The sequence below is a fragment of the Nilaparvata lugens genome, chromosome 2 (assembly GCF_014356525.2).
Source record: "Nilaparvata lugens isolate BPH chromosome 2, ASM1435652v1, whole genome shotgun sequence".
Lineage (NCBI taxonomy): Eukaryota > Metazoa > Arthropoda > Insecta > Hemiptera > Delphacidae > Nilaparvata > Nilaparvata lugens.
Genome location: NC_052505.1, coordinates 3,885,898 through 3,910,923, shown reverse-complemented (window position 1 = coordinate 3,910,923; position 25,026 = coordinate 3,885,898). Strand labels below are relative to the sequence as shown.

The window sequence follows — 25,026 nt, the reverse complement described above, 5'->3', positions numbered from 1 at the left end:
ATACTCCGTGCAAAATTAGTTTTGACTTGGAGGAATATGCGGCGCTGAGAAATGGAGGGAGATCAGTCAATTACTGTGATGGATAGAGTCATAGGTAGAAGCGCAGTTGCCAATTTGTCGATTAGAGTCAGTTGACTGAAGGCTTTCAGAGAGGAAACTCCATAAGTTTAACATGAGCGCTTGAATATGTGCATATTTGTAACATTTTATTTGTTTTGTAATTCTTTGCATTTTGTTTTGTCTTGTTTTGTGTATTTTAATAAATTGAAAATTGAATACTCACTAGAAATTAGAGAATGCTGGCCGGCTCAGAACGACAACATCACCGCCGTTGTATCCCCACCTCTGTGTGCCTTCTCTGCTGCGCATGTCCCTCCCAAGTCAAAAGTAATTTTGCACGGAGTATAGATTCGCACACAAGAGTGACAGTGAACAGTGAAAATATAATTCACATCAGTTCTTATGGGATTATTCTCACTCAGCCCGGCCAGGTGAGTGTGAATAACACCATTAGAAATCATGAGAATTATATTTTCACTGTCACCGTTGTGTGTGAACCCAGCTTTAGTAGTCTTGGCTATCCTGTCTGGTTACTACTCTGTATTGTGGCTATTAATTATTCAACCATACCTATTCAACCTAACCTAACCTAATTATTCAACCTAACCTAACCTAACCTAACCCAACCCCTTATCTATTGTGATTCAGTTCATTCAACATTTCTATCTAATTAAGCTCTGTTTTTTGTTATGGTAAATCATCCTTCCTATTGCAAAAGCTTGGAAGATATCGATTTATGTGTGCGAATTCCTTGATTTTCAATCATTCAAATAAGTCTACAGATAGAAATAATTATTAATAATAATTTATGTATTTCTTTATAATTTTTACAAAGAAGCACTGATCAGGAGAGAAAAACTAAGGATACTCCTTCTACTATTTCTCTCACAAATTTAGATAACAATCATCAAGTTTTTATATTATCAATAAGTTACAAGTTTTCACATTTGCTAATAGTCATTTCAGTAGACATTTGCAATAGTTCATTCAGTTGTGATAGAGATATCAGAGCGGACGGTCGTTTTCATTTCGAGCTCCGTTATCTGTATGCCGGTTCAAACACAGTTCATGCTATCGGTACAAGTTTATTGACAAACTCGCAATCTCCGTGCAAGATCGTCAAATAGTTTTAAAAAGTATTTTTCCTGTTCTCACTATTAAAAAATTTCAAATATTATGGCTGACTCTTGTTTCAAGTGCAAATCTACTTTCAATAGCGCGAAGGAAATATTGGAATGCTGTGAGTGTAACAACTTTTTTCATCCAACATGCACTAAAGTTCGTACACTGGAAAACTTCAGAAAACTCGGAGCACGAAAAACAACTTGGAAGTGTGAAGAGTGTAAGGAAAAATCCCCTTCTACAGATAGTGATATTGAACTTACTATAAATACTATTAAAGACTCGCTGACTCAATTAATAAATGATAAATTTAGTCAACTAAATAAAACTATTTCCACCCTCAACACAACAGTCGAAAATTTAAAATCATCCATAGACAAAGTGCGTGAAGAAAACAAATCTATAAAAGAACAATGTCACAAACTGGAAACCGAAAATAATAAACTACGCAACGACATTAACAGTCTTCAACAATATACCCGTTTGGACAATTTGGAACTCGTTGGGATTCCTGAGACAGCGGGTGAGGATGTGTATGCTATACTGGAAACTGTTGCTAGGGAAATTGGTACACCTTTTAAGAGAGACGAGATATCAATCGCCCATAGAGTTCCTTCAGCCAAGAATATAACAAAATCTATTATTGTGCGTTTTTCATCTAGATCGACCAAATTAAATTGGAAAATAGCGGCGAAAAAAAGAGGACGATTGAATACCACCGATCTAAAGTGTAGCCTTCCACCGGGAAATATTTATCTAAATGATCATCTCACGTCCCACAACAAGTTTCTCTTGAGTAAAGCAAAGAGTTTAAAAAAGAACAATAAGTTAGCCTACGTTTGGGTCAGTGATGCAAAGATCTTCGTCCGGAAAGAACAGGATTCTCCAGTGAAACGGATAACTAAGGATGAAGACCTCAAACCGTTTGAATAATACATTGAGAGTTTCAACAGGAGTAAAGTGTATGTATTCTCAGTGTGGCGATCTGTGTAGCGGAGAAAACTGTGAGTGCTGTCATCATTATTTTTTTTTTCTTCTCTACTTCCACAAAAATATAGGAAGACATTTCATTTTTTGTTTCTTACTGTTTCTTGTGGTCTTCGTTGCGCCACCAAGACATTTTTTGTTAAATTTCGTTTTTTTTTCTTCTTCTTTTTCTCACCTCAACCTCCTTAACCTCTCCTTTTCTTAAAAAAAAAATTTCTATGGTACTGATCAACAACTTTGAAGATGAACTCTTATTGGAATCTTATGAAACGATAGAAGTAGATGATATTTTCAACTTTAAGCCCCATGATTATGTTGATAAATTATGTGACAACTTTTTTAATATTTGCCACATGAATATAAGGAGCATGAATCGAAACTTTGATGATTTTGCTTACATTATACAAAACTGTGAAACAAAATTTGATATAATTGTCCTGAGCGAAACCTGGGTTGTTGATAATAACCTTTTCAATTATAATTTGAATGATTATTCGGTTCAAAGCGTTCCGGGTAACTTAAATAAATGTGATGGAATTTGCGTGTTTAGTAAAAATATCTTGAAAATTGAATGTATAAACTATGACATATTGGAATCAAATTCTCTAATACTTGATGTCATACAGAAATCAAATATCAGATTAACTATTGTCGCTATATATCGGTCCCCTTCTTCTAATCTAACTATTTTCCTGAATAGTTTGAATGAGTGCATTGATTACCTAAACAAAACTAACAGTCCGAACATAATAATAACTGGCGATATCAACATTGATTTAAACCGAAACACCAACTTAACAAACGAATATTTTAATTTACTTTCTTCAAATGGTTTCAAATCTTTTATAAACAAGCCCACGCGTGAGTCAAACGGTTCCCAATCATGTATAGACCACTTTTTCTTTAAAAATAGTTCTTTTTCCAGTGATACAACAATTGGCTCGGTAATAAAAACAAGTGTAACTGATCACTATTTAACTTGCATGAATTTAGGCTTGTATGAAAATGTAAAAATGACACAACAAACAACAGATAACAAGGAATTTTTACACTATAATAATCTTATAAAGAATTTAAAAAATTGCAATTGGTCGGATTTGGATGCATTGGTTGACTCGAGTATTGATGACGCGATCGATTACTTCATGAACAGATTAAATACAGAGATAAAAAAGGAAACTTATGTGAAACTAGTACCCCACAAACTGAAACCTCTCAAGCCTTGGATTACAACTGGACTAATTATTTCAATAAGGAAACGTGATCTCATGTACCAAACTCTTAAAAAACAGCCTTTCAACTCCATTCTAAAATCGCAGTATATAAATTATAGAAACATCTTAAATAATATGATTAAACAATGTAAATATGACTTCTATAATAATAAACTATCGAAATGCAAAGGAAACTCAAAAAAAATATGGGAGTGTATAAATGATTTACTCAACACTAAAAGAGAGATTTGTACGCCTAAGATTGAGTCCGATGTTCTTAATCATCATTTTGCACATGTAGGTGAGTTGTATGCCAATAAACTAATTAATGATAACCCTATACAACATACATTTGTTGATACTACAATTCCATCGTATAGTTCCTTCTTTTTGGCTTATACAGATGATGAGGAAATATTGGCCACAATAAATTCTCTCAAAGGTAATTCTGCTCCTGGAGTGGACAATCTAACAGCTACTTGTCTAAAGAAGATTGCTCCCTCAATTACAAAACCTCTCAAACGTATCATCAACAAATGTTTCGAGGTGGGTCATTTTCCAAGACAGTTCAAAGTTGCCAAAATTGTTCCTATCCATAAATCAGGTGATCCGTCCAACCCTACCAACTACCGTCCTATTAGTCTGATGAATAACTTAGCCAAAGTAATGGAGAAGATAATTAAAAAAAGATTATTAGGCTATCTGAATAAATTCAACATTATTAATGAAAACCAGTATGGATTCCAGCCCGGTAAATCTACAGAGGATGCCATCACCAGATTATTACAAATTATAACAAAAAACTTTAATAATAAGAAAAAACGTTGACAGTATTCTTGGATTTAGCCAAGGCATTTGACACTATCTCTCAAAAACGACTTCTGGAAAAAATGGAACACCTGGGGATTAGGGGAATACCACTAATATTATTCAAGAGTTACCTGTCAAATCGATCTCAGATACTCAACACAAGCAATATGAAACTCACTGATTTTGGTCTGCCGCAAGGTACTGTCCTATCTCCCATTTTGTTCTTAATCTATATCAATGATCTCCTTAAATTAAATATAAGAAATTGTGATATAATATCATTTGCAGACGACACTGCTCTAACTTTCACTGAAAACTCATGGGATGATGTAAAAATTGCAGCGGAAAGTGGACTCAGATTGGCGTTCTCTTGGCTTAATCAACACATATTAACCCTCAACACAACTAAAAGCGTCTTCATGTTATTTTCACCCAATTCCCTTACTCAACCACGAACAATAGACAGTATAAAAATCCATCGATTAAACTGTAACGACCATAGACTTCTTAGCTGCTGTTCTTGTCAGAAAATTCAAAAAGAAAAAAAAGTTAAGTACCTGGGTATCTTGTTGGATCCACACTTAAGGTGGGATAATCAAATTAATAACATGTGTTCCAAACTAAAATTCCTTATCTACAAATTTCACCAAATTAGACAACTGAGCAATATAAAAATAGCTAAACTAATCTATTATTCGTATGCTCAATCCGCTTTTCAATATGGCATACGGGCTTGGGGGGAGCTTTGAATGCGCATTTCACAAAACTTTTCATTATTCAAAAACATCTTTTAAAAACTATTCTAGGCAAACCCAGACTTTTTCCAACAAAAGATTTATTCAGGGAGTTCAAGGTTTTAACAGTTCGACAACTTTTCATAAAAAATTTGGTACTATATATTATAAAAAATAAAAATTTATTTGAACCTCGAGAATCTCTTTTGGGCTTGCGTCCCGCGCGAGACATTTTCCAATTTGTCAGAATGGACTTGAATGTGTGTAGGAGACAGTTTTCTTATATTTCAAATAAATTAATAAACCACATTCCCTTAAATATTCTTGAAAAAACAAACATAAACCAAAGGCTTAGATCAGACATAGATAAATGGATAATAGCAAATAAAATCGAGGAAAAATTGTTTTAAATAAACTAATTTTCGTCTACTCCATGGTTGCAGTTGACTTACCTACCTCTTACCGTTCCCTTCTTCTTCATTCTCCTTCTTCTTCGTCTTCTTCTTTCTTCTTGGCCTTTTCCGTCTTTTCTCCTTCCGTTCCTTTATTTTTAGTACCCTCTTTATTATTAAGTACTAGTTTTAATTCTGTATTTTTTTCAAGAAATTTGTTTTGGATCATTTTTGTTAAATATTTTTGAAAAACATTTATATTGCAACTCACACCTGCGCACAGGGTTTCCTTGCAGGTGTAGATTCTTATATATATATATATATATTTTTTGTCTTGAAAGTGTTGTATATTTTTTTTGAGAATCAATAAATTTGAATTTGAATTTGAATTCATTATTATTATTAATTCAAATAAGTAACAAAAAAGCTAACAATATTATTGATATACTCGGCCAATCAGTATTAAGGCTGTGCAAAGGATGAAACAACTTTCTACTGGTGATATTTTTCAAAGTTGATTGATTTGTAGCTTCTATCAAGCTTTCACTGGAAATAGTATATTTCGCACCTAGAGCAGAAAATGAGATTTTTCCGGCTCGAAATCGGTTTTCAAGTCCGAAGCCGAAGACTAGAAAAGATTGAGAGCCGGAAAAACATTTTTGCCCGTGGTGCAAACAATATTTTTCGCCACACTACAGGTATTGCTGACAAAATAAATAAAGAATACTCGTTAAGTTATTGTACCTATCTCTTGATTTTAGTAGTAGAAGATTTGCAGTCAGGATTTCAGATTCTTTTAAAATTTCACTTGGAATATCACGGGCGTCATCATTTTCAAGCATTTTTGGAAATTCGGAATGCGCTAATCAACAATAAATAATTGAATAAAAATGGTTGCGAAGCGAATGCTGAATTAGTTTGATTTGAAACTCGAACTGAAATATTTGCAACTTCAGATGAAGAATGTTGACACTCGCCCGATCTAGCGGATGACTTATTAACTACGGAGTCCATGTTAGCGGCTAGAAAGAAACCCTTTTCTGACGTCAGACGAGAGTCGTCTGCAAACAAGGTCTTTCAGATCTACGTAGGGACTGGAAAACAGCTGCTTTCTGTGCAGTGTGGCGAAAACATTTTTTCCGATCATTATTTTCTGAGATATGAGCGCCTGAAGTTTGAATTTTTGGGACAGATCGTTTCAAATTTGGTAAGAGATGAAATATCTATAGTGAGGTCCACGTTATAATGGCAGTGGAGAAAGACAGGAGAAAAACGTTGCCGAACGAGTCTTGTCAATGCCTTCTATAGACGGTAGCTGTTACAGGTTTGTTGATGTAATATTAAGTGTTCATTCTCGTTTAAAATAATCAATTATATTTTATTAAGCAAGACATTATATTTTTTAATAATGAATTTTCATAATTTTAATGAAATATTTTGTTAATTTATTATTAATTCTACATTGTTAAAGGTGATCTGACAACAGAGCAAAGCGAGAAAGAGATAGCGCTATCCGATTTGTTGAATGATAGACAAGGATAGCAATACCATTGCTAAACAAACACTGCCATTATAACGTGGACCTCACTATAGGGATCTAGGGATACATCCAACTGAAAAGTACAGCTCTGGACAGAAACCGATGGATAGCTGCCTACCAATCGAATGATAGAAGATAAAGAAGAAGAGATAAATTTATTCAATTTTGAGGATAAATTCATCATGGTATTGTTTATTGAATACAACAAAATTTTCTGAAAATATCAAATTTTGAGAAAGTTATTGAATTTACCAAAAGTAACTCAACTAAAATTAAAAGATTAGTATTATAATACTTCTTTCCTGCTCTCTGTTCATCATCTTTCTCTCTTTCTTTCATTATTTGCTCTCTATTTATCATCTTTTTGATAATGCATCTGAGTCTTGGTGTCTTTGATCCTTTTTCTTGGTATCTTTGATCCGTTAATCTCCTGCGTAGTATTGTTCATTCAATATGCACCAACTGAATAGTGATTCTTTTCGACTAAGACAGTGGTTCTCAAACTTTTTACTTCAAGCCCCCCCCCTGCAAAATTCAGCTGTAAGCCGGACCCCCTACATGTATTAGCATAGACTACATATACATGTTGTAGGTACACATATACGTATACCTACATATTTTACACTCAATATATTTAGTTGAGTTTTGCACATTCTATACATAACCCAATGTTGCAATAGTTTCAATCATAATAAAACAACAAATTCCATACAAACAATAAATTTATAATTTATTCAGGTACTACAGCTACTATAGTACATAGTTGTTATTTTTGTTTCCCATAGAAATTAACAAAACAAAGAGCGTCAGTGTGAAGGATGAGCTTGTTTTTTCGCACAGAGCTTGTTGAAACGAGGTGTCAGCTCCGATAACGCTACTCTATGTTCCTGGGTCACATCCATTCTTGGTCTTTATTCACTTTTCATGGCAGCTAGAGCAGAAACCCCAGTTTCACACGAATAAATTGTAGCAAATAGTCTATATCTTCAATGCCTTTTCACTGAAAATTGGGTGTTCCTTTTGCACACCAATCCAGAAGGATGTAAGAGAATATTCTTCAAACTTCATTTTAAGCGCAAAGACACCTTGGAGATCAATGAGGTTTTCTTTTTTTATCATGTTGAGGGATCACTTATTGATTGAGAATTTGGATTTGACAATACGGTTGATATAAATATTTTATGAGTAAAAATTACTCACATGTAATTTTAAAAATAGAAAGATAGCTTATCGTAATTATTTTAGAAGTAAATTTAAAAAAATTTCCAACCAAGCTTTGCGCCCCCCCCCTCCCCCACTGAGCATTCATCGCGCCCCACACTTTGAGGACCACTGGACTAAGAGCTGGGTTTTCAATTATTAGTTTCTAAAAATACTCATTCCATTCCCCATTTTATATTTATCATCTTTTTGTTAAATGCATCTTGATCTTAATCTATAATTATTCGAGACACCGTAATTTTTGATCTGTCAATCTGTATAATCCACAAACTAAATTTTGTTTTATTTGAGTGAATGTGCTGGGTTTTCAATGATTATAGTGAGGTGCACGTTATAATGGCTGTGTTTGTGATCAACAATGCTATTGCTATCCTTGTCTATCATTCAAGAAAGCGGATAGCACTATCTCTTTCTCGCTTTGCTCTGTTGCCAGATCGTCTTTTAACAATGTAGAATTAATAATTAATTAACAAAATAGTTCATCGTAATTATGAAAATTCATTATGAAATTTTTGAAAAATATAATTTCTTGCTTAATAAAATATAATTGATTATTTTATCTCTTTCTCGCTTTGCTCTGTTGTCAGATCGTCTTTTAACAATGTAGAATTAATAATTAATTAACAAAATAGTTTATCTTAATATTATGAAAATTCATTATGAATTTGTTGAAAAATATAATTTCTTGCTTAATAAAATATCATTGATTATTTTAAACGAGAATGAACAGTTGATATTTCATCAATAAACCTGTATCATCTACCGTCTATAGAAGGCATTGACAAGAAATATATTTCTTAAATATATTTTTTTTATCGGCAACGTTGTTCTCCTATCTTTCTCCACTGTTATTATAACGTGGACCTCACTATAGTTTAAGAATACTTCTTTCCTTCTCTATTTTCCATTTATTATCTTTTTGATAGCGCATCATAATACCGGTAACTAATCATTTCAGATAATCTTTACAATATTGTTCAAGTAGAGCAGCAACTGAATTACAGTATTGTGTTTCTATTCGAGCGAATGCAGGTTTGTGTGTGTTTGAAAGAGATACCGTAATTTTTGATCTGCTGATCTGTGCGATGCACAAACTGAATTTTGTTTCTTTCCGAGTGAATGCAGGTTTGTAAGAGCTGATAAGAGCTGAGTTGAACCGCTCGACCCCCCTCCGATAGACCACCCGCTGTTGCCAAAGACAAACGCGGCTCGAGCCAAGAATTGTTTACCGCGCGTGCCAGCGAATTAATGTCAGTGCGTGCGTGCGTCGGCTCGTCAAAGGCTTGCAATCAGTCAGTCGGTCGGTTATCAGTGGCCTTCCATCAGTCTTACATCAGTGGCCTTCCATCAGTCGGTTATCAGTAGCCCTCAGATCAATTGTACGTGGTGCGAGCGAAGAGATGTCGCAAAAGGTGCTGGACATTTTACTGCAGAAGAATGACTCGCGAATTGCATGGGGCTTCTCGCTGTGTGCTGGCCCTGACTCTTCTATTCTTATAGATAAGGTGAGCAGCGCCTTCAAATTTGAAGGATCGCAACTAAATTAATCTAAGAAAACGAAACTGATAACAGAAGCAGCTGGATTTAAATTGAAATTTGATGACCGCTACTAAACTAATCTAAGTAAACGAAACTGATAACAGAAGCAGCTGAATTTAAATTGAAATTTGATGACCGCTACTAAACTAATCTAAGTAAACGAAACTGATAACAGAAGCAGCTGGATTTAAATTCAAATTTGACGTACCGCTATTAAACTACTGTTGTAAGATCATAACGAAAGAATAATGATAAAATTATAATTTGAAGGACCGCCCCTAAATAAATAACAGAACGACACTGATAACAAAATAATGATAAAATTTGAGCTCGCTAGACTCTAATGTTTGAGACTGATTCAAATTCAAATGACCTCAAAAAACTACTGTTGTAAGATAATAACGAAACAATACAGCTCTTTAAAATTTAAATTTGAAGGAACGCAACTAAACTAATCTAACAAAACGACACTGATAACAGAGTAAATGATGAACATCGAGCTCGCTAGATCAGTGCTACTGTTTGAGACTGAGAGCTCCTCTGCTCCGCTCTCTTTGATTTATTAATAGCTGGACAGCTGACGATTTCTTCTCTCTCAAAACGGCTTCTTTTTATAAAATGCTCGCTGTGATTCTCGTAACGAGGCGACGTGAGACATGGACATTCATGTCAACAACCAACCGCCAATTAGACTCTGCTTTTGTTTACATTAAAATTAATTCAATTAATTGATAAGAATTCAGTGGAAACTTTTGATTCTTCTATGAATTGGATCTGGGCTTGATAGATTTCATGGATTGGAAAAATAATGAAACACTAGAATATTGTCATGAATATAAAATAAGTTATTTATAAATAATAAATAACTGAATTCGTACATTATATGACAATTCGTTATATTTTTAGACAATATACCAGTGTTCTATTATGGATAAATATCACTACTTTGGTATATCTCACCAAAAACAGTATCTGAAGTCGAAAATATTTTAAAACGGGGTTTTAATCATTTAGTTGTCCTATACAAACTTTCAGAACTATAATATCTAGTATAAATAATCTGAGTTACTTATTATTTGAACTATCATTAACATATAAAACAGGCTACTGTAGTTTGAGATTTTCCACCATTGATTGATTTCCTTTGATTATATAATTTTTAAAATTATAAATAAAATAGTTTTCAAATTAGTGAAATATTTCTCAAACTTTCAATTCATTGCTTTCTTTTGTACATTCATTTATTCTACTACTTTTTCTTCTTCTTCTTATTCTTCTTCTACTTCCCCCCTTCTTTTTCATCCAAATTTCCAGACTCCACATGAATTCTTTCCTTTATTATATTCTAGACTAGCAGGAAACCCGTGCTCCGCCAGAGTTTTTTTTATAACTTGACAAACTGAAACCTTTACGTAATGAAATCTTGAAGAATTGTAAATAAGTCTATAACCATCCTCGGTGGATTAAGAATCTATATGCAAAATTTCAAGTTAATCAGTCCAGTAGTTCTGACGTGATGATGTGTCAAACATAAATTTTCCTATCCCGTACGTGTATAAGCCAGTTCTTTCCTTTATTATAGGCCTATTCTAGATTTGCTAATTTCAAAGCTAACCTGACCAATGTTTTGGCAAGCAGGTATGGCCGGGAGCGCTGGCCTGCCAGTACCTGGCACCCGGAGACCGTTTGTTGAGTATGGATGGCGTGGATTGTCGCAGTCTGACGGTGACGGAGGCCTCCAAGATCGCCGCCAGACCAGTCACCGCGCTCAATCTGATCGTGGCCAAAGCCAGCGACAAAATGCAGCGTCATCAATCTACTGGTTAGTAGTAAAACACATGAATATTGTCTAAAAATATAACGAATTTATTAAAATTGAATGAAAAAGACTAAGAAATTGTCAAAAATCACAGAGTTATTGATACTTAGAAAGACCGGTTTTGGTTATTACATCATTGTCAATCTCTGATAATCTCTGAGTAATGGTGTAATAACCGAAACCGGTCTTTCTAAGTATCTGTGGGTTTTGACAATTTCTTAGTCTTTTTCATTCAATATGAATAATTACCACAATATCAACTTCTCAACTACACAAAAAATTTATTGAAAAGTTACAAACATGTTTCTACACCAATTAACTGTACAAACTGAAGATGATACCATAGGTATTGAAAAATGTTTGTAACTTTTTGATAAATTCGTGATACATTTAGACAATGTTGTCTAAAATTATCACTATATCTCACCAAAAACAGTATTTGAACTCTGGTTAGATTTTGAACTCTGGTTCATTGAAACATTAGTTACCTACAGTATAAATTGTTAGGGCTCCACCTACATAGTGATATATAGCTATATTATACTGAGTGACACAGAATAACGGGAACTTTTAAAAACGCCATAAAATATTAGTGGGGAGGGCAAAAATGATTTTACTCAAACGAATGAAAAGTTTAAGACTTGCCATTTGAGAATTATCAATAACATCTATCACTTTTTGACAATGACTTCTTTAAGAAGGCTTCCTCCTGCACGAATACACTCTTGAAATATGTGTTGAGATTCCTGAACGATTGCTGCAACATTTCAACTGGGATATTGTTGATTTCATTTTGAATTGTCTGTTATGATTCAACCACAGTTATTGGTCAAGTTGTGATAAAGTTTGATTTGGGATAGCTCCACAAACAGAAAATCGCAAGTGGGTAGATCATGGCACCAGGAAACGCAACCTAATCGTGAGATTACACGGTTACTAAACAACACTCACTCGCACAGTTGCCATTGAATGCCGTGCAGAGTGGTTTTCGCTCACTTTTTTATCAATAATTTTGAATTAATTAAAAATTAACACAACTCAAAATGAAATCCGAAATATCCCAGATATGTTGCAGCGATCAATGAGGAATCGACAACACTGATTTCAAGAGTGTATTCGTCTGGAGGAAGCCATTTCAATAAAGTAATTGCCAAAAAGTGATAGATGTTATTAAAAATTCTCAAATGGCAAGTCTTGAACTTTACATTAGCTTGAATAAAATCAAAATCATTTTTGCCCTTCCCACTAATGTATTATGGCGTTTTTAAAAGTTCCTGTTATTCTGAGTCACTCTGCTATATAGTGAGGTCCACATTAATGGCAGTGGAGAACTATTCCCAACTTATAAGCACATTATAATTTTCTTACTTGAGCAACTTAAAATTCTCTTGACGTTATATGAGAGGTTTTATCATTTACTGGTGACAAATCCGAGGTTTTCTAAGTGTAAAAAACAGTTGATGCACCTGTAAATAAATGATGGTATGTATATCCGTGTTGAATCTATGGCTGAGACCGCAAAAACCAAGTTACACTGTATAAAATTCATAATTATTATTGAACGACAATCCAAATTGAATGCTGTAATTCACCCCAAAGACTCCTGCTACTGCAAATATTGACAACAGGGTAAACAGCTAGATGGAAATTCGATGAGCGCTACTATACAAAAATTAATTTGGATTTTTGTTTAATAATTATTATTGATTCATTAGCTTTTGAATAAATTCAATATCTCAAGGGTAAACAGCCAGATGGAAATTCGATGAGCGCTACTATACAAAAATTAATTTGGATTTTTGTTTAATAATTATTATTGATTCATTAGCTTTTGAATAAATTCAATATCTCAGTAATTTCCATCTGTAGACTGGCTGGCCGCTATGGCTTCGTATAAAATGAGCGCTGCTATCCAGAGAATGTCAGTTTGGTGGATAAGCATTCCTGACCGGCAATTAGGAGGTACTGGGTTCGATTCCCGGGCTGACGAATAATTTTTGTATAGTAGCGCTTATCGAATTTCCATCTGGCTGTTTACCCTGTTGTCAATATTTGCAGTAGCAGAAGTCTTCAGGGTGATTTGCAGCATTTGGTTGGGATTTCGTTTAATAATATAATTATTCATTAATTAGCATTTGAACAAATGTCACTTCCAATTTATTTCCATCTAAAGATAGACTACAGCGTTTGAATCAAATTCAAATATAACAAATAAACAATTATTACTTTTTTAAATTTTATATAAATTTAACCAGCTGTTTACTTATATCCAATATCGATATTAATCTATAACAATATTGAATATCGGGGACCGAGCTTCGCTCTGGAGTACAAAAGCATAGAAAATTTATTACGGAAGTAGAAATTATAATAACATTCATACAGAAATGTTCTATCTAATCACAGTAAATTGAGATTAATTCCCAGAGGAATGAAAAAATTTCCCTCACAAAGGCCCAGTTGCACAAAAGCCGGTTAAATTTTAATCCTGATTAACTCCACGTGAACCAAATCAGAGAAGACCATTTCAAAAAGATGGATCTACTGGAATTAATCGGAATTGAAAATAACCCGGCTTTTTTGCAACCGGCACTAAGTACCTGATTGAATGATTACAAAAGTTCAACAACAGCTGAGTCATAATTTTGACACAGTCCCACACACATAAACTCGCTCACTCACTTCCATCACCAACAGACGACGAAATAACTATTATCAGCTGTTCTTCCAAGGATGAATAATAATTATCCTTTTAATGTCCTTCAGCGAGTTTTCCCAGGGATGAGACCTAGTGCAATCGAATCTTTATATTATAAATCTACTATGTTCTGAATTTCGTGAGAATCGTTAGAGCCGTTTTCGAGATCCGGTGAAATACAAACATATAAACATCCAAACATCTAAACATATAAACAGAAGTTGCTCGTTTAATAGTATAGGATATTACCATCGATACATCAATATCGATATATTATTATTGACGTTGTGATACAATCAACAAACTAACATTACAAAATCAACTGATGTATAATAATTTATTGTATAACTAATTCCTTGATTATTATCAGCTTATTACTTTCATCTCGTTTAGTTGTGTGATCTTGTTATCTTGTTGCTTATAATTTCAAATATTGTGAATTGGAATAAATAAAAATAATTTGAATTTGAATTTGCTTCAGCTTCAAAGGCAACCAGACCGGTGTATTTGTTGTCTCCTGTGGCACAGAATTTCGGTGGTTTGGGATCGTCGGTGACACACAATTCCGGTGGTTTGGGATCACCGTCGGCACAGAATACCGATGGTTTGGCGCCACCGTCGGCACACAATACCAGTGTTTATGGATCGCAGGTGGCACCCAAAACCGGTGCTACGGTTGACACCACTCAGGAGGCGTGGCGCCGCCGGTGTCGTCAGAGTACATCCCCGTCCTCGTCGGCCCGCCGATCAAAGGCTGCGTTCTGGGAGCGCTGCACCAGTCCACAACGCCAACCGGTGCATCCGCCTTCCGAGTTCCGGTCCTCACGGTCTGTGTCGTCCGGCCGTAGCACGCCCACCAGGTAAACATTTAATTTGTCGTTTTCACAATTACCGATTCCTTCAAGGGCCAAGCCACATGAAGCGTTTTTGCCCTGGCAGGAAGTTCTCCGATTATCTGTTTGGGTTGGCGTTCGGGAATCAGCTGATAGTTCAGTTTAATCAGTGGTTATTAATTTATTATTGAATTCTAATTATCTTTGTAAAAATACTATCTTCTAATTTGTGAAGTGAACAACTACAAGACTTAACCTATTTCAGACTATTTGTGACCATTGCATAAGTAGATATCTCATGGTATAAGGCGTTTATGTCGCAACCTTTACTGTTATCCCAAGCCGATAGTCCACGTAGTTCTTTCCCGTGAAGCTTTTTGATGCTGGTAGTCTCTCATATTGTGCCGTTCATACACTCTTACCCGGTCAAAACAGTAAAAATCGACAATAATCGGCAGTAATCGGCTTGGGATAACAGTGAAAGTTGCGACATAAACGCCCTATACCATGGGATATCTACTTACGTTATTTTTTCTCTAAGGTGTAACCCCGTCTAAATTGGGGAGAGGAATAGCACAAGGTTATCTTATTTTTTCTCTCCGTATCATTTTGATGATTTACTTATTGTATGAATCAATAAATTAAGTTGAATGAAAAAGACTAAGAAATTGCCAAATCAACAGATTTATTGATACTCAAAAAGACCGTCTTTTTCATTCAATATGAATAATTACCACAATATCAACTTCTCAACTACACAAAAAATAAATTAAGTGTTTCATCGGTCTAAATACAAAATTCCCAGTTTCTAGTTTTTTGGACAGAAAATTAAACTTGAAAATTCTTGAAAGTGTAATGTAACCTATACATTATATTTTGATATATATTTGGACATGTTGGAAACAGATCGGAGATCTTCCTATCCTGCCGACTCGTCCGCTGTCAGTGCAAAAACGCCCGAAAAAACACTACATGTGGCTTGGCCCTTATACATGACAGGAAGCTCTCCGATTGGCTTAAAAAAACTTACAAATTTAGTATGAGACATTATTATCTATTACATTTATTCATAAGATAACCATGAATAAAATGTATACAATATAATGGATAAAAGTCGCTTACAGCACAATATAGCTTTAATAAAATAAGTTGATACTTGAGCTTGAGAGATGAAATATTTTTATAATTCATTGTTCCCTTCATAGTCAAAAACCGATTTGGCAACAGTGGAGAGGTAGGAAAGGATGTAGCTATTTGCATTGTCTAATGACAGACAAGGATAGCAACACTAATGCTGATCAGGTGCTGAGTTTATAACAACGTGGTATAATATTTGGCTATGTTGCTAACACCTTTGTAATTAAATAAAAATACTAAGAAATTGTCAAAAACCACAGATTTATTGATAGTTTGAAAGACCGGTTTCAGTTGTTACACCATTGTCAATCTCTCATAAACAGAGATAATTATTTTTAATTTAATTAAACCTCTATAATTATTTCAGGAAAGAATTGTTCATTCCATGTCCATCTACATTTAAATATCATAGAATAGAATATAAGACAAATGAGACAGATGAATAAGACAAAAGTATTTAAATTCTTACTCTGATACTCTATATTCTATACTCTAACTGAGGCCCGTATGCTGATACTCGGTGTAAACGGAAAAATGTCAGCTGTTCGTATGAAACCCCGTATGAAACACATTATGATGAATGCTACCGTATCTACAAGTGAACGTGGTTTTGCGTTAAACGTAGTATAGTAATATCCACGTTATAATGGCAGTGTTTGTGATTAGCAATAAATTGTATTGCTATCCTTGTCTATCATTCAACAAAGCGGATAGCGCTATCTCTTTCTCACTTTGCTCTGTTGCCATATCGTCTTTCAACAATGTAGAATTAATAATTAATTAACAAAATATTCCATCCTTATTATGAAATTATTGAAAAATATAATTTCTTGCTTAATATAATATAATTGAATATTTTAAACGAGAATGAACCGTTAATATTACTAACGATATCGATAAACCTAATATTAATAAAACAATATTGAAACTTGAAGTAAGTTACCCTCTATTATTTAAAATATTACAACGACTAGTTTCGACCATAGGTCATTTTCAAGTTGAAATGTGGAAAATAAATAAACAAGAATGAATAAGAAATAAATTAATCATATGAAAATAATAATAATAATTTTGTTAATGGATAATCAATGGATAATCAACAGGATAAACCCATTTTGCCTCCTTCACACAATACAATACTTTCAACACATTATACAATTTGAAATACAAGAGGATAAAAAATGAAGAAATTTACAATTAATATGAAAGAATACAAATAATCATTGAAGTAATCGTAAACAATAATAATTGATTATAAGAATAATTATTAAACAAAATAGAATCAAATAATAATAAAAAGAAAAAAAAGAGGAAGAAAGAATGAAGAGAGAAAGGATGTCTGTGTAAAACCAAGAATGGGTGGAAATTTTAATCAAATTAATAATAATATAAATTTTATAAAATTAGTACACCAATCACAAAAAGACAGATCACATGCTACCCAACCAAGTTATATGAGATCTTACGGAATTTGGAGGGGGAGAACCAGAAGACGTCTAAGTGCTCCGAACAATGATTAAAGATTCTCTGAGCTCTATTTAGAGGAGAGTTATAATGACTTACGGTTCTAGAGCGCGCTATATGAAATGAAAAGCCAGAACGGCGAGCAATGGTATTGACATATATATATTAATTTTTGATAGCAAATGGGATGAATCAATTTTATTATTTAGTAAATTATAAAGGAAAATAAGTGATTTGACATCGCGTCTTACTTTCAAAGAAGTAAAATCGAGCTCATATCTAAGTGAATTGGAAGGATAATCAAAGGGCCAAAAGATATTATGTTTTCTGTAATAAATGCATCTCAAAAATTTGTTCTGTAAACGTTCCAGTAGGTAAATCTGTTCATTATAATATTGATTCCAAATTTCACATGCATATTCTAACAGGCTTCTCACAATTGACTTATATAGAAGTATCAAAGGCTCTACATCACTGAAGGGCGAGCAGTCCTCAAGATGAATCCCATCTGCTGATTGGCTCTATTAACTGTGTACTCAACATGTGAGTTGAAAGAGAGGTCATAGCTACCACCCCCAGGTCCTTGAACAATTCCACCCTTTCCAAAGGGATACCACTTATAGAATATATATTATTATGAGGAGCGGATTGCCGGGTGAGACTCATGAATTTGCATTTATCTGCATTAATTTTTAACCCATTTGAATCACACCATCTGGACATATGATCAATATCTCTCTGCAAATTGTAGTAATCATTTAGATCCTTAATTTCTTTAAACAACTTCACATCATCTGCATACATGAGACAGGAAGAGCTGTTGATAACAGATGGAAGGTCATTAAAATAAGCATATTATGTTCTTATTAAATAGTATCAACTTGTTTATTTATTTTTCATATTTCAACTTGAAAATGACCTATAATCAAAACTAGTTGTAATATTTTAAATAATAGAGGGTACTTCAAGTTTCAATATTGTTTTATTAATTTATAAAAGTAGTCCATTCAAGTGAAGTGCTTTTATCAATAACCCTGTATCAGGTACCGTATATAGAAGGCATTGACAAGACAGAGGTTCGGCAACGTTTTTCTCCTATCTTTCTCCACTGACATTATAACGTGGACGTCACTATAGTATCATTATTCTTCTTTTTTTGTCTGATGACTAGTAAATTAGAATCTGTTATCTTTATTCTTTTCTTGTTTGAGTAAATTAGAAGGTGTTATCTTTATTCTTTTCTTGTTTGAGTAAATTAGAAGGTGTTATCTTTATTCTTTTCTTGTTTGAGTAAATTAGAAGGTGTTATCTTTATTCTTTTTTTGTTTGATGGTTGATGTAAATTATTATGTGTTGAATTATTATTTGAGTTTATTATTGTGTTGTATGTTACAGGTACTGGTCGGATGGTGATGCGGGATGGTGTGCGGGATCTGAGCGGGACTGGGACAGTAGCAGTCGGTCTGTGGCCTCCGATTCGGGGCGGGGTCACACCAGCTACGGCAGACAGGTCAGCTGTCCCGCTTGGGTCGACCACTCAAACGACACAACCCACCAATCAAGAGCAGATGGCTCTACTACTACCAACTCATCCAATCGTCATTCAATTGCTGCTGAGAGTCGAACCAATCTACAGGACAAAAACACTGGATGCTTTTCGAACTACGGAAGAAACTCTAATCGTGTCTATGATGATACTGAATGCCTTTCTAGTAAGGAGACAAACTCTAATCGTGTCTGTGAATCAAAAACTAAGATTGAGGGAGAAGAAGATCTGAAATGGTTTGCTGATGTACGATCCAATACACAACCAGGCACTAAATACATTTCTTCCAATAAGGAAAAAAACTCTAATCGTGTCTACACTGAATCAAAATCCAAGACTGAGGAAGAGAAACATCTGAAATCGTTTGCTGATATACGATCCAATTTACAACAGGACAAAAGCACTGAATACCTTTCGAACTACGGAACTAACTCTAATCGTGTCTACACTGAATCAAAATCTAAGACTGAGGAAGAGGAGGATCTGAAATGGTTTTCCAGCCAGGAAATTAAGTATGGATATGTTGACAGCCAAGCTAGGACACACTTTGTAGAGGACTCAAAATGGCCGTTCAGCTGTGATAGAAGATTTGGGGTGATGGATGATGTATCGAAAACTCAAAATGAGATAAATCAACATTCAAAATTGGACACACAACGAGGAACGGTTACTGGAGATGTACATTCAACCTTTAAAGGTAGTGTTCTTGAAGGTGATTATGATGTAAAGCAGTTTACTAGTTTACCCGCAAATTTTGAACGAGATGAATTGAGCAAACGTTTTGATTCAACTAGGAAAGAGGCTTCTGATATGAAGGTTTTATCAGAAGTATCTTCTACAAACCAGGAAGATTACAGCTCTGAAATGTGCGCACGGAAAGAAGCTTTTGAACGACATAAATTCAGCAAATGTTTCGAATCAACTGAAACTAGAAAAGAGGCTTCTGATAAGGAGGTTTCATCACAAGTATCTTCCACAAAACTGGAAGATTTCAGCTCTCGGAAAGAGGAATCACAAGAGAGCTATCATCGAGAAAGTAAGTCTCGAAAGGCCTACAATAATCGATCTGTGTCATTAACTTCCCAGAAATGTTTGGAATCTGAGTTTGAGAAGAGTTTTGAGCAGTTCGCGAACATGATGCAAACAGGTGACGAATGTTTGTTCAAACAGGCCAAGGAATTTGTGTCGGATAAGGACAAACAGTCAGAGTTTGAGAAGAGTTTCGAACAGTTCGCGAACATGATGCAAACAGGCGACGAATGTTTGTTCAAACAGGGCAAGGAATTTGTCTCGGATGAGGGTAAGATGTCGGAGAATTTCAGGGAGACGGAGAGGCGGTTTGAGAGTTATGTGAAGGACTTGAATGCGTCGGATAACACAAATGTGGACAAGAAATTCGAGAACACTGTTCTGGAGAAGAGTGAAGAGTTGTGTATGACGCGTTCGCATACACCGGCCGGGTTCTATGACAATCACAGTGAGGCTGCAACCGTCGGGAGCACGACAGAGGTGGGCGTCGAGGGAAAGCGACGCCCGGCGTCGGAGTGCCTTGGCAGCCAAGATGTGGGTGCCGCCTTCAACCAGCTGTCATCAGATACACTGCAAGCCGACTCTCGGTGAGTTATTTTTTTTCTCAACTCAATATATTGAATTTCAATTTTCTTATTAATTTCCATTAAATTGTTCATTGTATTTTGTGAAGGAGGAAAATGGGTTTTCAACTGTTGTCTCCTTTAATAAAGATTTAAAATATAGACTAGTAGGTAACCCGTGCCCCGCAAGGGACTAATTAAAAACTAGACGAATTGAAAGTAGGCCTATAACTATTTTCGGTGGATTAAGAATCTGTATGCAAAATTTCAAGTTAATCAGTGCAGTAGTTCAGACGTGATGATGCGTCATACGTGAATTTCCTATCCCGTACGTGTATAAGCCAGTTCTTTCCTTTATTATAGTATAGATTACCTGCAAATTTATTCAATCAATTCATTTTGGTTCACGACCTTCATTCATTCATAAATTTATTCAGCACTAGCAGGTAACCCGTGCTTTGCACTGGGGAAAATTTTGTGTTGTAAAATGCAATCTCCTTATATCAAAGAATTTATAAAGAATTACTAGAATTTGGAAATTTATCAAATTAGCTCTATATTTTTACCTTTACCGATTTTGAATTGATGGTTTCGAACAAGACAATTGGCCCATACGAATAAAACCAGAGCAAATGCTCATGAGCAAGAGCATGGAGCATAAGGTTTTGCTCATGAGCAAAAGGTAGAAGCAAAAGCATTTGCTCATTTTTATATGAATAAGCTTTACCTTATACTCTTACCTCATGCTCCTGAACTCTGGAGCAAATTCTCACGTATTTTAAAGATTTTTCATCAGCTGATTCGCTTTTATAGCCTTAATTTGTTTTTATAGCTCACGGAAGCGCTAAATATGCAAGTAGTGGGCACCGCGTATGATTGCGTCGTCTGCTCTGTTTCCTATTTATGAATTGAGTTATAGGTTAGTTGAGTTTAGAATTTTAAAATAATAGCGTGAAAAATGTCATCTCTATAATAATCTTCAGCATATTCTTATAATATCAATAGCCTTCTTATAATCGTCTACACTCTCATCTTCTTAAATGCCTATTTCCCATTTTGTGATGGCTATCTTTATATCAGGTAGCTATCTTTTGTATTTATTCTTTTGTAGGAATAATAGTGATGGTATATCATGGTTGAATCTAAAAAGAGTTTTATAGTTCTCAACTATTGATTGTGATCGTATCTGGTAATCTGGTATACTGGTATAGTTTCCTCTTCCTCATACGAATTAGTTGAGCCATTTTGCTATGAGCAAAAGGTGATAAGCTGCTCTAGACTAGACTCACCTTTTTTGAAGCATTTGCTTCAAAAGTTGAGCAAATGCACTAGTTTATTCATACAATTTTGAGTATAAGCTGTTACTTTTGAGCAAATGCTCAAACTATTTTTTTAATGAGCATGAGCATGAGGTTTTGCTCACGTTTATTCATAGAAAATGAAGCAAATGCTCCATATTTTAGGAGTATAAGCAAATGCTCAACTTTATTCATATGGCCCAATATCGTGTAAAATATCGAGTAGGTAGTATAATAGAAGGTAACGACAGTAATTAATACAGATCAACAGAATAAGGGCAGCTTTTCTATTGATATCCTTTTGATCGGTTCTATAATTTTAGCTGGGGAAATATTATGGGCCAGTATGTCGACATGTTCAGTTAAACTATAGTGAGGTCCACGTTATAATAGCAGTGGAGAAAGATATAGCAGAACAACGTTACGATCCTCTGTCTTGTCAATGTCTTCTATAGACGGTAGTTGATACAGGTTTATTGATGTAATATTAACTGTTCATTCTCGTTTAAAATAATCAATTATATTTTATTAAGCAAGAAATAATATTTTTCAATAAGTTTCATAAATTAAGATGTGATATTTTGTTAATGAATTATCAATTCTACATAGTTGAAAGACGTCTATCTGTTTCATAGTTGAAACAGAGCAAAGTAAGAAAGAGATAGTGCTATCCGCTTTGTTGAATGATAAACAAGGATAGCAATACCATTGCAAATCAAACACTGCCATTATAACGATCTCACTATATTTATTTATTTATTAGTAGACAATAGATACAATACAGGTAAAAACAACAGGCATTCGCCCAAAATTCGTGTTTGTGACTGTTCTAATAAATAAATGAATAAATAAATAAATAAAAACTGCTTTGAACCTTAATTTGGAATACACAGTCTAGAGGTTATGTGAATGATACTGTATTCACACACTATTTGGAGTGCAAAAAAATACATGAACTACAATAATTTTGAATTTATCAGATTAATTAATTTCAAAATACAAATCCAAACAAAAATCTTCATTATAGAAAATCTAATTGAGAATAAGTGCGTACAAAAAAAACTACATGTAAAACCCAAGTCGCCCACTTTTCAGCTGTTAGTTTTTTCAAATTCTAGTTTACAACTATTGCTTAATTCAAGCGTTCAAATTTTGAAACTCCTCTTAATAGCCCTGCCAAAGCTCACAGACCACCACAATAAATTTATGTCGAGTCCGAAGCAAGGTCAGTTATCACTCTATTTTATATAGAACCCAGTCACTGAGTGCTAATAAAAGACGAGCTCTCAAAAAACAAGCAGCGGAACAAGTTTCTATGACTAAGCAGAATTTATTCTTTAGGAAACCTTGAAAGTCATTGTGTGTCAATATTGTCGATCCTTGAAGTTTGACATCATTATCAAATGCAAATATAACATTTTATCAGGTCACGCGATGAGATGAAACTGAATTATTGTATCTGAACTCAATCTATGATATAAATTTCTCTACATAACCTCTGGACTGTTTAATTCAAACTAGCAGGTAACCCGTGCTCCGCAAGGCACCATTTAAAACTTGACCTACTGAAATCTTGAAGAATTAAAGATAGGCCTATAATAACCATCATCGGTAAATTGAGAATCACTGGTATGCAAAATTTCAAACTAATCAGTTGAGTAGTTGAGATGTGATGATGACGCATATTCGTGAATTTCCTATCCCGTACTTGTATAGGCGTATGGCTGTTGCTTTTACCTGGCTAGCTTATCTACATGAGGTGAATTTTCTAAAGTTATGAAGTTTTTACAGTAAAAAATAGTTTATTTCCCAACTCCCAGAATTGGATAATCACAATAATAGCAGAAATATGACATCTCCTTCAATTATAGTCAGGTCCACGTTGTAACGGCAGTAGAGAAAGATAGGAGAACAGTGTTGCTGATTCTCTGCCTTGCCACTGCCTTCTACAGAGGATAGCTGATGTAATATTAACTGTTCTTCTTGTTAAAAATAATCAATTATATTTTATTCGTTATTGAAAAATATTTATCGATCGTTAAATAATACATTCCTATAATTGAGATTACATTAATATTCCGTAAATCGATTGTATCTCTACATTGTTAAAAACCGATCTTGCAACGTTGCGGAGCTAAACAATGATACCGCTATCTGCTTTGTCGAATGATAGACAAGGATAGCAACACCAATCTTAATCAAATACTGCTCATAACGTGGACCTCTCTATAGTAAACAATAGTTTCTTTCCTAACTTTTCCAATTCAATAATTACTATGATAGCAGAAATACAATATCTCCTTCAATAAGTTGCCAATATTTTACTCATCTAAAAATTACTATACTTCGTTTGGAAAACGTCTCAGATAATTCTTTTATTAACCGTAGACCAATTGACCTACATAAACCTAATGATAGATTAGTGCATGCTTAATTTGTCGGAAGTGCGGGACAATTTTTATCCTGGCAAATTTACAAAATCTATTTGCAGATCGTATTGATAAATGTAGTGACGATTGTTCGACAATTATTTATTGATGACGGCCTAATGTTGCTCAAAAAATGTGTATCATGTATTACCATAATTTAATTTATTTTTAGTTTTTTCGAGTATTGTTAATTATAAATTATATAACATTTTAGTTGAGTGTTTTATGACTCCTAGTGTTTCATGGAATATTGTTCGATCAGTTTTGTATTTGAATGCCATTTTTATAGTGTATTCCTACATAAAATATAGTACTACATACAGTATTAAACCTGTTGATTTCGGAAAGTTTGGGAAATTCATTGAAAGTGATTTTTGAAATCAAATGTGTTCACTTGTATTCTGCATTATGTTTCTATTCTCGAGTATGCTTTCATAGGTTTGTGGGAATTTGCTCTATTGAAAGTTAAATTTGCAAACTTTTGATTTTGGGAAATTTATTGAAAGTGATTTCTGGAATCTAATGAGTTCACAATATATTCTACACTATATTTCAAGTTTTGACAATGCTTTCATGGGTTTGTGAGAATGC

General features: G+C 34.2%; 1 protein-coding gene across 7 annotated transcripts in view; it reads left to right on the top strand.

Annotated features, from left to right (window-relative positions):
• The first annotated feature begins 9,236 nt into the window (after positions 1-9,236).
• The window catches only part of LOC111045198, a 113,468-nt gene continuing 97,678 nt past the window's right edge, over positions 9,237-25,026 (top strand). For 5 of the 7 annotated variants that reach the window (XM_039420360.1, XM_039420358.1, XM_039420357.1 and 2 more), the window contains exons 1-4: positions 9,340-9,585; positions 11,258-11,441; positions 14,618-14,996; positions 18,966-20,732. In XM_039420360.1, the coding sequence (XP_039276294.1) occupies positions 9,481-9,585; positions 11,258-11,441; positions 14,618-14,996; positions 18,966-20,732 (2,435 nt within the window). In that variant the 5' untranslated portion in view covers positions 9,340-9,480. Of the gene's footprint in view, positions 9,586-11,257; positions 11,442-14,617; positions 14,997-18,965; positions 20,733-25,026 lie in introns of all 7 variants that reach the window. The other 2 variants (XM_039420355.1, XM_039420354.1) reach the window with 2 other exon arrangements.